Here is a 17,683-nt window from a genome sequence, read left to right as displayed (position 1 = left end):
ATGAATAGCAGCAGTAGCAGCACAAACCATGGTAGTGACAGCAGAGGCCCCCAGAGATCTCAGCCCACAGGTAGGGGGAATTGGGCAGCTGATCTGAGGGAGATTAAAGAATCCTCTTCCTTTGGACTGTCTCAGCATTCTGTTGCTTTGCTCATTCTCAGATCAGAGTAACAGTGCTGGCTCATAATACAGTTTCCTAAAAGGATCTCTGAAAACAGTTGCACAAAACCTTGAAGCTTGGGATATATCCTCCAACCTAGAAAATGTATCTTATCCTGCAGAAAATTAGGAGGGGAAGTAGAAAGGAGAAGCAGGAATAATGAGAGCAGAGAGGGCATATTGGGTAGGGAATAGTCAGAAAGAAAACACTTTTGAGGAAGGTCAAGGTGAACAGAGAGAATAGAGTAAATGGGAGGGGGGGATTAGCAATAGTAATTATGAAAAGAATTTTGAAGCAGTTTCTCTGAAGGCCTCATTTTTTCAAATATATAGGGAACTGAGTCAAATTTATAAAAAATAAGATAAATTCCCCAATTGATAAATGATCAAAAGATATGGACTATGCCCAAAGGGCTATAAAATCATGCATATCCTTTGGCCTAATTATATCACTACTTGGCATAAATTCCAACAGAGATTTAAAAAAAAAAAAAGATGTATAAAATATTTATACCAGCTCTTCTCAGGGCAAAGAATTGTAGATTGAGGTTATACCTATCAATTGAGGAACGGCTGAGTAAATTGTGGTATAGGATTATGAAGTAATATTATTTTATAAGATATAATGATACTATCAGAAAAAGTCCTGCAAAGTTCTCCATGAGCTCATGCAAAGTAAAATGTACTATGTACATAGTAATATTAAAGTTGTAGGATGATCTGTGCATGATTTTGCTATTCTCAGCAATATAATGATACAAGACTACTCTGAAGGGCTTCTGTTAAAAAATGTTACTCATACCCAGAGAAAGAACTGATTATGTTTGAATACAAACTGAAACATACTTTTTTTTTAAAGGATTTTTTTTGGGGGAGATTTATGTTTTCTTTTGCAACATGACTTTCATGGAAGGAGTGTTAAGAATAAAGGGGAACATCTGGAACTCAAAATTTAAAAACAAATGTAAAAAAAAAAGTTGTTTTACATGTACCTAGGGGGAAAGATAAATGAATGCAAAAAAAGGGGAAAGAAAACTAGAATTGGGTAAAGGGAAGCCAGTGAATCTATAAAACAACAAGAAATAACAAAAAGTACATAATGAAAAAATAGGAGAGAATGTGAAATATTAGAAAAACAACAGACCTGGAGAAGAGATTAAGAAGAGAAGCCATAAAAATAATTGGACTACATGAAATCTGTGACCAAAAAATAACCTTGACATAATAATGCAAGAAGTAATCAAAGAAAATTGTCCTGGAGTGATAAAACAAGGGAAAAATAGAAATAGCAAAAATTCATCTATCTCTACCTCAAAGAATATTATTGCTAAAATAGGAAATTCCCATCTTAAAGAGAAAATTCTATAAGAAACAAGAAGAAACACCTATTCAAGTATGTTGGAACTACAATTAGAATTGTACATGATTTATCAGCAGCTGCAACAAAAGAATATATATACCAGCAAATATATAATGTATCCTAGACCTGTGGCCAAAAATATATCCAGCAAAACGAACCACAATATTAAATGGAAAAAAAAAATGGAAATTCAATGAACTTATATAGATTTCAGAACAACCAAACCTGACCTCAATAGAAAATTTAACATGTAAGAACCAGTATCAAAAATTTATTTCAAGGAACTCAACAAGGACAAACTATTTATAAATATATACCATACATTTAAGATTGACATCAGTAATTGGATAGTTCAAAAGAAAACTTGGGGCAGAGCTGAGTATGATATGACCCTAAAAAGCTGTCTAGGAAAAAGTAAAAATAGTTATGCTATATGAATGTGGTACAGTGGAAGAACTGACACAGAGGTATTAGAAGGAGGCCTGTTAGTTTTGAAAACCTACTCATTTGGGGATGGGTTAAATAGAGAACACTGTATCTGTGTGTGTATATATATTTATATACACACACATACATACACATACACACCATAGGGCATACCTTCCAAAATCTATAAAAAAAATAAGAGGGAAGAGAATAGGGTAAGGTAGGGTATAGAAGAATGTGTAGATTCCTGACAGGGGAACAAAATAGGTAGATTAATGGGAAAGGTATCAAGAGGGAAATGGTGACAGAGGATAAGGTGGGATACTGAAGGGTGCTTAGATTAATGGTAGTGGGATAGGGTATGTGGACTAATGAGTGGATAAAGAGTGGATAAAGAAAAAGGGTATGGAAGAAGATAAAGGAAGAATACAAGAGGAGAGAAAGATTAATAGCAAGGAAGTTAAGGAGCAGAATTAAAATAGAAGAATTAGCAGGGATAGAAATAAGATATAGACACAAACACTACAAGAATCAGGAGTAGGATGTATTAGGAAAAGAAGTAGGACTAGTAATCATTGATCTCAGACAATGTCAAACTTAAAGATTCAAACAGGAGAGAAATGTACCATATATGTCAGCAATATTAATATTGTTTTAGATGCATATCTACATATTTGTAAATGCATATGGGTATATGTGTATTTTTAGACATGTATGTGTGGGTGTGGATGTAAATGTATATATGTATACTTTATGAATGTTTAAACTGTAAGGGGGATGAAAGGGGGGAGAAAAGCATAAAGTAAAAAGTGCACAGCAGAGAACAAAAGAATAACCTACAAGGAAGCAAAGAAAAGATAGACAGTCATGCATATAATCTCTTCTATTATATATGCTTTTTTGAAATGGATTTTTTTTTTGCTATATATTTTTAATCCTCCCTGATGTTCTGCTGGGCATATGACAATATTTTGTTTTGTTTTGTTTTTTATTTTCCTTTCTGTCTTCTGTTTTGATTTTTTTTCTTATTTTGTATTTAGTCTTAAAAACATTTTTAAAAATTGGTTCAAAGAAGGAAGAATATCAAAATATATAATTACTTGAGTTTTACAGAAAATAACATGCAAAAAAAGCAAAATATTTAAAGAAGTAGAATTAACACAGGAATTACTGGAATATGGCATTTTATAAACTCATTGTTTCACATAATGGTTCTTTTGCTGTGTGTGGTACTTGAAGAGTTTGTATATATTCAGCATTTAGACAAGATGAAATGCTTTTTTATGTATGAGATTTGGTAAAAGCTATATAATTTACGATTTTTTTTCATGAGATTTGGTAAAAATTATCTAACGATGTATTTTTTTTTCTTGTTTAGTTAATGTTTTTATTTTTAAACTACAAATCATGTTTTATTTTTCATGCTGGCTAGAATCCTTTATGCCAATTTAGGAACTGAAAAGCAAACTAAAGTATATATAGATACAATAACTTCCAGCTAACTTCCACATAAAAATAATTTTTAAGCTTATAGTGTGTTAACACACAAGAAAGTATATCAATTTCTTATCAAATTGAGACCCTCATAAATAGTTAGGGTAATTCTAGTCCATTAAAGTAGCAAGAATACATATATGTATGCTTATATATATAAAATCATATATGTGTGATTGTGTATATTATAAATTATATATACATATGTAATCTGTTTAGAGCTACAAGAGATCTTAGTAACTATCCGATAACAATCCCTACAGTTAATCATGAGGAAACCAGGTCCCAAGGAAGTTAAATTATTTACACATTGTCACACAGGTAATAAATTACAGGCAGGATTTGATTCCATGCTTCTCAACTTTAAAGTTATGATTCTTTTCAATATATCAAGCTGTTTAATCAGTATATATTTTAATTTATCCATGGGAGTTACTTTTTCTGATTCATTAAAATTTTTGAATTGTATTTTTTCTTTAAAAAAAATATTCAAAACATTAAAATTTTCTCCCAGCTTATTAGATTATTATGGGAAAGAGTCTTCAAAATGCAAGTAATTGATTATATAGACCACATTTTCCACCTCCAACATGGCTTCATATTGCTAAGTTGAGTAAATAAATTTCAGTTTCCATATTTTTGAAAATGTGAATAGGTAGTTTGTTACTCTTGTACTGTATAAGTAAATCATACTATGAAACATAATTAGTTACATGTTATAAAAATGATCAATACTGCTTCTAATAATAAGTAGCATTACATAGCTCTTTAAGGTTTGCAAAGTGCTTTTCAAATATTAGCTCAGTGTATCATTACAACAACTCTGTGAAGTTGGTGTTCTTATTATCTTCATTTAATAGATGAGGAAACTGAAACAGAGAAAAGTTAAGTGACTTGCCCAGGGTCATACACACACATTCATGGTATGATTTTGAATTTGGGGGCGTTCTGACTTCAAATGCAGTATTCTATTCACTGTGCTACCTAATACCCTCTAAAAATGAGATATATTTTAAATGATCAAAAATGAAATTAAACTTAACCTCATTTTTCTGTTGGTTTTTTCCTTTTTTGTGATAGGTCAGAGTGACACCACAACATCACCTTCAAGTCATCAAGATTCTCCCTTTTCTGCTCCTTTGTCACAACAGTACATTGTAACTCCTCCTCTTCTTTCAGCAATGTGTAGCCTTTTGGACAACCTACTGATAGTTGTTCCAAAGAACACTATAACTGCATTCAATAAAACCAACATCCTAAAGGCTTTCTGTGGGTATGAGATTAAAATTATAAGCTTAAAGAATAGAGTTTGCTGGTATAAAGGAACTAGATTAATTTTTGCCTTACTCATGTTTCATGCTTCTATTCAGGATCCATTTGAAATTGTTAAATGGCTTTCAGTTAGATAATTCATAAGCTTTAGCCATGTCAACAAGCCTACTTAAAATAGGCAGATAAGTGCCTATTTATTGTTTGTCCTTCATTCTTGAGATGACCATGTTATGAGGGAGGGAATGTCATGACATTCAAGTGAATTGGGTTTGAGTGAGGTAGGACTGTGCAAGGTTGCCTGCCTCACTTTCTCCTCCAGAACCATCTGGGTTCAGTGGCAAAATATAGATTAAGAGGACTGGATTTGGTCCTGGGTGAAATGAGAGACCTTGGCCTTCTTAAGCTAAGGGGAAATGGAGACCTGTAAAAAGAAAACTACTCCTTGTACTACTCCAGCTTTCTCTTATTCCCTTATGTCCCTTATCTCTGCCTCTTGGAACTTCTTGTTGCCTTTGAAACACAGGCACATCCTTTAAAAGAATCCTGAACACATCCTGATTTCTCCTATTTTCACTGCCTTCTTACTACTGAATATTTATTTTGTTTATAGCGTTTTTTACTTATCATTGAATAAAAATCTCTTCTAATCTCCGCCCTCCCCCAATTTATGATGTGTCACATTTCTTTTTGTGTTCTCAACTTCTTTTATGTTGCCTGTCAGATAGCAGTAAATGCTGATTGAATGATTGATTTATCTAATGTATGATTCTTACTTTAGCAACACTAGATTGTCTCTTTTTCTTTTCCATTTTATATTGGGGCTAGACTTCTACCTGTCTTTAATGTTTTCTTAAGGGAGATAGGACTCATTTGGAATACTTTGCCTTATATATTCATCTCATGGTTTCTTTCCATAGTATTTGTATAATTCCTTTTGAAACTATATAGGTGCTAATTTTTTTTTCCATTTTGTAAGCTTCTGTTCTTTCTTGAACTATTTAATATTATTTTTTGTTCTTCCCTTGTTTCTTTATACTTTTAAATTGTGAATTGTTATTCTGCAAAAACTGTATCAAGTAAAATGCTTCTTTTTTCTATCACATTTAGTGCTTTGAATGTTACTTTGTTGGAGAAATGCATTCAAGAGCTCAGCATCCCTTTGTCTTACTCAAATCCGATTAAACATGCAAAAGCTCAGGTTAGTTGTATTTTTTGCATTTTTTATTTTTTGAAATTAAGTACCACAAATAAAAATTAAGTATCACTATTAAGAAAATGCTAACATTGTGGTTTGGAGTGTAACAGTGCTTCTCAAAGTGAATTTATCCTTATGTAAAATCTTGGAATTTTAGACTTAGAGTTTTAGCTTAAATGTAAATCATCATGGTTATTATAATGAAAATAGTGATGGAATAGTGTAGTGGGAACAATGTCTACTATGAATCTGGTTGGAATACTTGGCCGTAGTTTTTTGGACAGCTAGTAATTAAGTATACCTGACCTAAGATTAGAAAGGTTCTGCTGTCTGAGATCATTTCTACTTAAGAAGGTAATGAAGGAACAGCTAGGTGACTCAGTGGATAGAGCACCAGCCTTGAAGTCAGGAGGACCTGACACTTAACACTTCATAGCTGTGTGACTCTGGATAAGTCATTTAGCCCCAATTGCCTCAACAAAAACAAAAAATAAACAAAAAAGAAGGTAATGAAACAATCCTTAGTATTTATTGGTCAGGATACTAAAGATCAGACCATTGACCTTGCTTCCCAGTGTCCTAACATATAAAAACTAAGACAGGGTTCTTTGGACTTGATGGACTTTCCATTGTGGCATAAGTCAATATAATTTTGGGACAGAACCAATACTAAATCTTTTCTGAGTACCTTTTATATGTCATTTTTGAGCAAACTTTATTTGGTTAAAAGTTACAGGTCTATAATACTCTCATTTTGTTCTAACATTGATCATGAACAACCTGATAGCCATGATAGCCTTATCATGTGTCACACCTGACCAAGAACAACTAATAAAAACACCTGGATTCTAGTCCAACTCTACCTACCCATATATGATGTTAGGCAAAGTCCCCTAATCTCTTTAGAATTCTGTTTCCTCATTTAAAAATAAATCATTTGGACTGTCATTTCTGTAGATTTTTAAAATATTTTCATGTAAATAGAGTACATTAAAATTTTGGTTCATTGAATTTTGTATATATATTTTTGGTCATATTAAAATGATGGCAAAGTGTAATGAATTTCAGAAATCAATTACTATCATCTTTGTATTTGCTATTCTTCCTTAATACTTCAAAAGATTTCTTATGTGTGTGTGTGTGTGTGTGTGTGTGTGTATAGATAGATAGATTTTTTTTTTGCTGATGCAGATCACAAGTTCTCCATACCATCAAATAATTTTTATGAATTGTGGCTAAAAACAATTATAATGTGATAAAATGGCCAGTTAATGACCCTTTTGTAATTCTTTTTTGAGTAATATGATTTTATTTAAAAAATTTTTTTAATACACATTGCTTTATGAATCATGTTGGGAGAGAAAAATTGGAGCAAAAAGGAAAAATCATGGGAGAAAAAAAAACAGAAAAAAGAAGTGAACTTAGCATATGTTGATTTACATTCAGTCTTCATAATTCTTTTTCTGGGTGCAGATGGCATTTTTTGTCCAAAGTCTATTGGAATTGCTTTAGATCACTGAATCCCTGAGAAGAACCAAGTCTTTCATAGTTGATCTTTGCATATTCTTGCTGTCATTGTGTTCAGTGTATTCCTTGTTCTGCTTATTTCACTCAGCATCAGTTCATGTTAATCTTTCTAGGCCTTTCTCAAATAAGCTCACTCGTCATTTTTTATTGAACAATAATATTCCATTATCTGCATATACCACAACTTATTCAACCATTCCCCAATTGATGGGCAACTACTCATTTTCCATTTTTTTGCTGCCACAGAAAGAGCTGCTACAAACATTTTTGCACATGTGGGTCCTTTTTCTTCCTTTATGATTTCCTTGGGACACAGACCTAGTGACGGTACTTCTGAGTCAAAGGGTATGCACAATTTTATAGTCCTTTAGGTTTAGTTCCAGATTGCTCTCCAGAATGGTTGGGTCAGTTCACAACTCCATCAACAATGCCTTAGTGTCCTAGTTTTCCTACATGCCCTCCAACATTTGTCATTATCTTTTCCTGACATTTTAGCCAACATGAGAAGTGTGAGATGGTACCTCAGAGTTGTTTTAATTTGCATTTAGAGACTGCTTTAATTTCTTCATTTGAAAATTGTCTCTTCATATCCTTTGACCATGATTTGTATTCTAACAAATTTGACAATTCTTTATAAGAAACACTGACTTTAAAGACTTTTTCCCAGCTTTGTATTTCCCTTTTAATCTTATTTCTGTCGGTTTTGTTTGTATAAAAACTTTTTTGTTTAATGTAATCCAAGTTGTTCATTTTGCTATTCATAATGTTCTCTAGTTTTTCTTTGGTCAAAAATTCCTCCCTTCACCAAGATCTGATAGGTAAATTATTACTTGCTCTCCTAATTTATTTATGGTATTATTTTTGCCTAAATCAGTTACCCATTTTGTCTTTTTATGTTATGGTGTGCCAAGTTTCTGACATATCATTCTCCAGTGAGCAATTTTTATCAAATAGTGAGCTCTTTTTCCAGAAGCTGGAGTTTGGCTTAGAGTACTGTAGGCCTGAATAATTATGTCATATGTATCTAATCTATGCCACTGATCCACCACTTTATTTGTTAGCCAGTGGTAAATAGTTTTGATGACTGCTCTATTAAAATGTAGTTTTAGGTTTGGTACTGTTAAGCCACTCCTCCATATTCTTGACCTTTTGTTGTTCCAGATGAATTTTGTTATTATTTTTATTAGTTCTCTAAAATATTTTTTTTGACATTTTCATTGGTGTATGACTTAGGCAGAATTGTCATTTTTATTTTATTAGCTCAGCCTAACAGTGAGCTATTGATATTTTTCTAATTGTTTAGATTTTTATTTGTATGAGAATTGTTATGTGTGTTCATCTAGTTCTTAGGTTGTTTTGGCAGCTACCCCAAATATTTTATTTTGTCTATAATTTTTTTAATGGAATTTCTCCTTATATCTCTTGCTAATGAGCTTTGTCAGTAATATATAGAAAAAAAACTGATGATTTGTGTGGGTTTATTTTATATTCTGCAACTTTGCTAAAGGTGTTACTTGTTTCCAGTAGGTTTTTGGATGGTTTGCTAGGATTCTTTAAGTATATCATCATATCATCTGCAAAGAGTGATAGTTTTATTTCCTCATTGCCTATTCTAATTCCTTTAATTTCTTTTTCCTTTTCCTGTTTTTCCAAATAGTTTGCATGGTATTGACATTAATTGTTCTTTAAATGTTTGGTAGAATTTACTTGTGAATCCATCTGGCCCAGAGATTTTTTCTAAGGGACTTCATTAATGAGCTGTTCAATTTCTTTTTCTAAAATGGGACTATTTAAGTAATCTATTTCCTCTTCTGTTAATCTGAGCAATTTATATTTTTGGAAATATTCATCTATTTCAATTTGTCGGATTTGCTGCCTTACAATTGGGCAAAATAGCTCCTTGTTATTGCTTTTAATTTGTTTTTCATTGATGGTAAGTTCACCTTTTTCATTTTTGATGCTGGTGATTTTTTTTTTTCTTTTCCTTTTTCTAATCAAATTAACCAAAGGTTTAGCTATTTTGTTGAGTTTTTTCATAAAAACCAACTATTAGTTCAATAGTTTTCTTAGTTTCAATTTTATTAATGTCCTTTGAGTTTCATAATTTCTAATTTGGTATTTAATTAGGGTTTTTAATTTGTTCTTCCAGCTTTTTAAGTTGCATACCCAATTCAATGATCTCTTCTTTCTCTATTTTATTCATGTAACTCTATTTTTTAGAGATGAAATTTCCCCTAAGAACTACTTTGGCTTCATTCCATAGGTTTTGGTATGTTGTATCACTATTGTTATTCTTTTGTATGAAATTATGGGTTGTTTTTGTGATTTGTTGTTTGACCCACATCTCTTTTTAGAATTAGAGTATTTTATTTCCATTTGGTTTTTAGTCCATCTTTCCCTGCTTCTTCATTGAATATAATTTTTCTTGCATTATCTGAAAAGGAAGCATTTACTGTTTCTGCCTTACACATTTGATTTTGAGGTTTTTATGCCCTAATATATAGTCATTTTTTGTGTAGGTGCCATATACTGCTGAGAAAAAGTTGTATTCCTTTTTGTTCAATTTTTTCCAGAGGTCTGTCATATATTAAAACCTCTCTAGTTTCTTTCTTGTTTATGTTGTGGTTAGAGTTGTCTGATTCTGAGAGGGGAATGTTGAGTTCCCCAAAAAAACTATAATTTATTGTCTGTTTCCTCCTTTAACTTAAAATCTCTAGGAATTTGGCTGCTCTATCACTAAGTGCATATAAATTTACTATTGTTGCTACTTCATTGTTAAGATACTTTTTATGGAGATGTACTTTCCTTTATTAATTATCTCTTTTAATAAGATCTATTTTTACTTTTGCTTCACTGCGATTTGAATAGCTAGCCCTGCTTTTTTTTTTTTTTTTTTACTTCAGCTGAAGCATAATAAATTCTGTTCCAGCCTTTTAGCTTTATTCTGTATGTGTGTGTCTCTGTGTCAAATGTGTTTCTTGTAAACAACACATTGTAGGATTCTGTTTTTTTAATCCATTCTGCTATTGCTTTCATTTTATAGGAGAGTTCATACCATCTACATTCAGTCATGATTACCAGTTCTGTATTTCTTTCCATCCTATTTTCACCTCTATATACGTTTGTTTGCTCTTTTCATCCTGTCCTTAGTAGTTTTTTTAAACTTACCTTACCTTATCTTCTATTACTCCTTCCCCCCTTTTCTTACCTTTTCCCTTAGTGTTTCTGCCCTCCCTTCTATCCTGCTCCTCCCTTTTCTTTTCTCTTTCTTTTCCTACTTCTTTATAAGGTTGGATAAATCTGTACAGAACTGAATGATTAAGAAAACTCTGAGAATCCAAAATGATGAGATCAAACTTCAGACAGTGCTCATTGCCCTTCCTTCTTTTGTGCCTCTTCATGTGATCTAATTTATCCCATTATACCTCCTTGTTCCACTTTTTCTGGTACACATCTTTCCTATTCCTTCATGTCTTTTTGTTTTTTTTATGTCATCACATCATAGTCCATTAACAACCCCACTCTCAGTCCATTTGATACCCCTTTGTCTGTCTATCCAAGTCTCAGATACAGTTCTCAAGAGTTACTGATATCATTTTCCCATTTAGGGATGTAAATAGTTTAACCTTTAAATAATATATATTTTTACCCTGTTTACCTTTTAGTGCTTCTCTTGAGTGCTGTCTTTATAGAGTAAATTTTCTGTTTAGTTCTGATTTTTTCAGTAGAAATGATTAAAAGTCCCTTACTTTATTGAAGTTTCATCACCTCCCCTGAAAGTTGATGGTTAGTCTCTCTGGGCAGTTAACTCATGATTATAATCCCAGGCCCTTTGCCTTCTGGGAATATAGTATTCCAGGCCCTCTGATGCTTTAATGTAGAAGCTGCCAGATCCTGGGTAAGACTGATTGTTGCTCTTTAATTTTTGAATTGTTTTTGTCTGGTAACTTGAAGTATTTTTAACTTGAGATTGTAGTTCTGGAATTTCACTACATTGGTCATTAGAGTTTTCTTTTGGGGATCTCTTTTTGAGGGTAATAGAGATATTCTTTTAATGAATATTTATTTCCCCCTTTGTTTCTAGACTATCAGGGAAGCTTTCCTTAATGATTTCTTGAAGAATGCTATCTGGGATCTTTTTTTTTTTTTTTTTTGGTCATGGCCTTCAAAGTAGGCCAATAATTTAAAATTTTTCTTTTCTGCATCTATTTCCCTGGTCCGCTGTTTTTCCAATGAGGTTATTTCATAATTTTTTCCATTTTTTCATTCTTTCTAGTTTGTTTGACTGATTCTTGCTGTTTCATAGAGTCATTAGTTTCCATTTGTTCCATTCTAATTTTTAATGAATGATTTTCTTCAGTTAACTTTTGAATCTCTTTTCCCTTTTTATTAATTCTACTTTTAAAAGTCTTTTCTGTAGTGGATTTATTTATTTTTGCATTTGGCCAATTGTATTTTTTAAGAAGTTGTTTTCTTAAGTCATTTTTTTTTCTTTCCTTTTCCAAGCTGTTGACTCTCACTTGCATACCTCTCATTTCTTTTTCCATTTTTTCTTCTACCTCTCACCTTTGCCTTTTGAAGTATTTTATGAGCATTTCCAAGAAGCATCTTTCGACTTGAGACTAATATGTCTCACTCTTTGAGATTTCTTCTGTGGACATTCTGCCCTACTCTGAATTTGTGTTTTGGTCTGCCTGTCACCCTAGTAGGTTTCTATGGTCAAAGTTCTTTTCTGTTTCTTACTCTTTTTCTTTCCTTTTCTTTTGGTATTTCTTATTTTTACTTTTATGGTCAAGCTCTGTTCCTTATGTAAAGGGGGATGATGTCCCATGCTTCCTCTGCAGTTCTGAGCCTTGGCTTTGAGCACATGGGCCCCTTGTATTTATGGGGGTAGCCTTACCCTGCTCTTTTCCAGAAACAGCCTGGTTTCCCAGATTTTACCTTCTGATTTGGGACTGGAGTGCTGCCCTTTCCTGAGTCAGGACTGAGCATCTTAGTTGCTGATATGCTGTGGTTAAGACCCTTTCACAGCTTTCTCAGAGTCTTTCTGAGCTGGGCTGAAAAGCGTTTTCATCCCAATGAGACTGGATTTTCTAGTCTGTCTTGAGGTGGAAAGTGGTTTCATTCTGTCACATTGTTCAGAGGCTTGGTGTCATGTGATTTTTGAGAGAAACTAGAACTAGAGCAACTTCCTGGCTTTAATCCTCATTTTGGCTCCATTCCTGGAAGTCCCCTTTCCCAGACCAGTTTTCATTCAAACCATATAAAATCCAAAACCAGCCCAACACTCAAACTCTTTTCTGCTTAGAAATATTTATTAGAGTGGTCCTGATTGATCTTTAGGGAATGAAAGATCCTTTCCAACCTCTTTAATCTAGGATTTTAATAAAAGGCCACTTATACTTGAGTAAGGGTTTTGTTTTGAAGTAAATCAAAGACTTGGGAAATAGAAACTTAAGCATATTTTGAAATTTATTTCCAGTTTATACTATATGTACTAATCATTTCAGATATTTTATGGAATATACATTTTATGAAATCCTGATAGTTTCCAGAGGTCATTGTGCTGTTTCAAGTTATTTTTATGAACATAATTTGGTCACTGTCTATTGATAACAATTGTTTCTTTAAAAAAAAAATTAAACAAATACAGAATAAGAACAGGGAAAAAAAGTCACATTGACATGAGAACAGCAGAACATAAGAGAAAATTCATGATATAAAACAATAAATTTCCAATTCAGAATAGTCTGTATAACAAATACTATACATTGTGTTCATAGTTGTCCATCTTTTCTTTGCTTCTTTGTAGATTTTCTTTTGTTTTCTGCTATTTACTTGTTAACTTTATTTTTTTCTCCTTTTATTCAACTCTCCCTCCCCCCAAGTAGGTTACAGTTAAGCACAGATATGTGTATGTGTATGTACTTATGTACAATACATACATATAACATACATATAGACATACAGACATTCGCAGGCATATATTTAATACAGCCTTATATTTATTTTTAGTTGTCCTCTGTTTCTCTGAAAGTGGAGTGCACCTTCCTTTGTAAGTCCAAGTCTTTCCATATTTTTCTAAATCTACCAGCTCATATCCCACAACAATATTCTAGCCTTATGCGGTTTAGTTATTTTAAATAATCTAAACAATATCAATTAACATCTGATATATGGTATAGTTTCCTAATTTTTCTCTTTTGATTAAATCTATTTTAAGTTTGCCTGAGATTATGATTATTACTCCTTTATTTAAATTAAGGGGCAGCTAGATGGTACAGTGGATAGAACACCAGTCCTGCAGTCAGGAGGACCTGAGTTCAGATCTGATCTCAGTTACTTAACACTTCCTAGCTGTGTGACCCTGAATAAATCACTTAACCCCAATTGCCTCAGCAAAAAAAAAAAAAAAAAAGTTTTTAAATTTAAGTACAAAATAAGAAAAGAAAAAAAATTGCCATGGTACAAAGCAGAACATAAGAGAGGATTCAATATAAAGCAATAAATTTCCATTTGAAGAAAATATATGTAATAAATACTACACATTGTTTTCAAAGCTGTCCAACTTTTTTTTTGTTTCCTGGTAGCTTTTCTGTTGTTTTCTGATGTGTACTTTGTGCTTTTTTAAACACACACACACACACACACACACACACACACGCAAATGTCTATAAACATACATATACAGTCATTCACATACATAAGACTAGGGCAAGTACATGGTGCCATGAATAGTGTACCAACCCTAGAGTCAAAGGACTTTCGAATACAGTCTTAGATAACCAATACTTACCAGCTATATGACACTGTGCTAGTCACTTGCAATTTCCTTGAAACAACATATCTAAGACTGTACTATGCTTATTTCCTTTTGTCATCTGATTCTCTGAAAATGGCTAACATCTTTTTTGATAAGTTCAGATCTTTCCAAGTTTTTTTAAAAATTAACCAGCTCATCATTTCCTATACCATAGCAGTATTGCAGCCCAGTGACATTCTATTTGAGAGATTTCTATAAAAGTTTTCCCCCCGATTTTCTACCGTTCCTTCTTTTTTTGCTTATTTAAAATAATCAAAATTATCCATTTTATACTTCCACAATGCTTTCACCTTATAATATGATTAAAGTCTGATAATTCTGAATCTGCTTTCCCCTGGTTTCTTTGATATTCCTGACTTCTTCTAAATGAACTTTGTTATTATTTTTTTCTAACGTAGTAAGGTAATTTTCTAGTAATTTGATTGGGATAGAATTATATAAATCGATTAGTTAGGTAAAATTCACATTTTTTAAACATGGGCTTTATCTACTTATGAACAATATTTATAACTTCAGTTATTTAGATCTAAGATTATTTGTATAAAATATTTTATTTTTATGTTCATATATTTGCTATGTTTTGACAGTTATACTATATACTATATTGTCTAGTTATTTTAAGTGGTCTCAAATAATATTGAATAGTATTATAGTTTCTCTATTTTCTTCTCTTGATTAAATTTATTTTAGTTTTAACTTTTCTGAAATTGTAATTACAATCTTTGCTTTTTTTTTAATATGATAAATTCTACTTTGACCTTTTTTATGTTTGTGTGTATCTCATTTTTATAGTATTTCCTAAAAACAACATATTGTTGAATTCAAATTTTTAATCTGCTTTTAGTTTCCATTTTATAGGCAAATGCATCCCATTCACATTCTATATATATAATATATATAATATACTCCTTGTTTTATCCTCACTATCTTTCTCACCCTATTTACCCCATTCCTCTTCACTTTTCTGTTTTATTTTTACTCACTGCCTTGCCTTCTTTTTTCTTAATCTATTCATTCCTTCAAAAATCTCACCATTATCATCTCCCTACTCCTATTCCCTTGTCTTCTATTTCTTTCTGAATTTAGAAGAATTTTACATCCTTCTGGATATATATATTGTTCCCTCTTTAACCCATTCCCTATGAGAGTAAGGTTTCAGCACAATCTGGCCTCTCTCCTACTAACATCTTTTGTATCCGTTTTGCCTTTGTTGCCTCAGTTGTATGAGGTAACTACTCCTTTTGTCTCTGTCTACATAGTTTTATTTTGTTTTTTTAGAAGCACCTCATCATACTTGGGACAGTTCATTATTTTTTTCAAACTAACCAAATAAAACTGATAGTCATAAAAAAACTGGTACAATTTTCATGTATAAGAAGTAAATGTTTTGTCCTTATTCAGACCCTTATAATTGGTTCTTAATATATACATTTCTCCTAAATGTTATATGTTGAATTTTCCCTTAAGTTCTCCTGGTTTTGTCATAAATACCTGAAAGTCTTTCAGTTTCTTAAATGTTTATTTTTTTTTCCTTTCAATATTATATTTAACTTTGATAGGTAAGTTATCCACCTTGCATCTAACCCCAAATCTTTTGCTTTAAGAAATACAGTATTATTTCCTTTGACATAGTAGCTACTAGGTCTTGTGTAATCCTTATTGTAGCTCTGCAATATTTAAATTGTGTTTTTTTTTTCTTATTGTTCCCAGTATTTTATGCTTAACATGGGAGCTTTAAAACTTGACTATGTTCTTCCTATAAGTTTTCTTCCTGGGTTCTCTTTCAGGTGGTGATCGGTGAATACTTATAGTTCTGCTTTGCCTTCTTGTTCTAGAACTTAAGGATAATTTTCCTGAGTACTTTCTTGTAATACTTTATCACTATTCCTTTTTTTTTCCTATAATTTTCAGACAATCTGATTATTCTTATATGATATCTCTTTGATCTGTTCTCCAGATAAGTTGTTCTTCTAATGAGAGGTTTTACATTCTTTTCTGTTTTTTCATTCTTTTCATTTTGTTTTATTATTTCTTTGTGTATTAGAATTTCATTAGCTTTTCTTTACCCAATTCTAGTTTTCAAGGAATTACTTAAGTTTTTAGTTCTCTATTTCAAGTTGATTGACTTTCTTTTCATAATCATCTTAATTTTTTGGAATTGCCTGTGTTTCCTCCCCCCTCCCCCCCCCCCCATTTTCCCTCAGTCTATTTTATTTGATTTTTAAAGTCTTTTTTTTTTAAGTTATTCTAAGACATCTTTTTTGCTTGGGATCATTTGATGTTTTTTTCTTGAAAAAGTAGTAGCTTTTTTAGCTCCATTATCTTCCTTCAAATATGAACCCTGTTCTTCTTTATTCCTATCTATGATTGGATTCTTTCATCTTTCCTTGCTCATTTTTATTTTTTATTTATTAATTTTTGTTTTATATTTTACAGCTATTAGCATGATCAAGTTCTAATCTCAAAGGTATGGGGAATAATGCCCTAAGTCTTAGGTCGTTCTGTGGGGAATATTTGGAGAACCCAGAGTTTTCTGATCTACTACACCAGTCTTCTCAGAATTTTTTTCTCTATGCTTATTTTCAAAAGTTAATAGGTGCAAGCTTTTAAATGTGTTTTTAAAAATTGTTATTGTGCTTTATCTAACTTTTTCTTCTCTGTGTGTATTTTTTAAATCTATAAAGTTAATATCTACAAGTAACTTAACACTGGAAGTTTGGTCTTGAGGACTTACTACTCCCTTATATGATTCACTATTTCAATCAGTTACCAGTCATGATTTATTTTGCTCCATATTCACTGGATATCTTAACCATACCTTCAGATATTCTAGTTCCTCCCACCTTCCCAGCTTCCTCCTAACTAGGGAAAGGTTTGTCTTTTGAATTTTTATCTACAACCCTCAGCCTCACATTGATCGGTGCTTAATAAATTTCTTTATTCAAACATTTAATTACTCTTTAAGAAGCAATTATTTCACAAATAATCCAAAAATAAAAGCCATAAAAAGTTTTTACTCCTTTACAACCTATATAAGTTTAATACTATTTAGTTTAATACAGTTTACTTGTCTCTTTTCCTACTGACCTACTGAATATTAGGTGTGTCATATCCAGGATATTGGAAGTTATTATGAATATAATAACAAATCTGTTAATCACAGCTAGCCTAATACTTCCTGACATCATACAAAATGAACAGCCCTTAATAGGCTTGCCAATATTATAAGTGCTGGTGAATATGTAAGTAGCTGATAAATTGTTCAAAGTTGTTCCAAAGCTGCTTTAATTATATACACAGAAGTGTGGAACTTCAAAAGAACAATAATTATGATATGGGAAATGGTTATAAATATTTAACTCCATTTTATAATTTTACTGTTACTTCATAAAGGATTATAAAAATTAATCAGCTGCTTTGGTTCTTT

General features: G+C 31.8%; 1 protein-coding gene across 1 annotated transcript in view; it reads left to right on the top strand.

Annotated features, from left to right (window-relative positions):
• RTTN (rotatin) overlaps window positions 1-17,683 on the top strand; it is a 213,390-nt gene that overhangs the window by 141,789 nt on the left and 53,918 nt on the right. The window contains exons 36-37 of the mRNA XM_023496275.2: window positions 4,520-4,712; window positions 5,819-5,909. Of these exons, the coding sequence (XP_023352043.1) occupies window positions 4,520-4,712; window positions 5,819-5,909 (284 nt within the window). The remainder of the gene's footprint in view (window positions 1-4,519; window positions 4,713-5,818; window positions 5,910-17,683) is intronic.

Source organism: Sarcophilus harrisii, chromosome 1 (assembly GCF_902635505.1).
Source record: "Sarcophilus harrisii chromosome 1, mSarHar1.11, whole genome shotgun sequence".
In the NCBI taxonomy this organism is placed as follows: domain Eukaryota; kingdom Metazoa; phylum Chordata; class Mammalia; order Dasyuromorphia; family Dasyuridae; genus Sarcophilus; species Sarcophilus harrisii.
The sequence above is the reverse complement of the archived record's forward strand: the minus strand, read 5'-3'. Positions and strand labels throughout refer to the sequence as shown.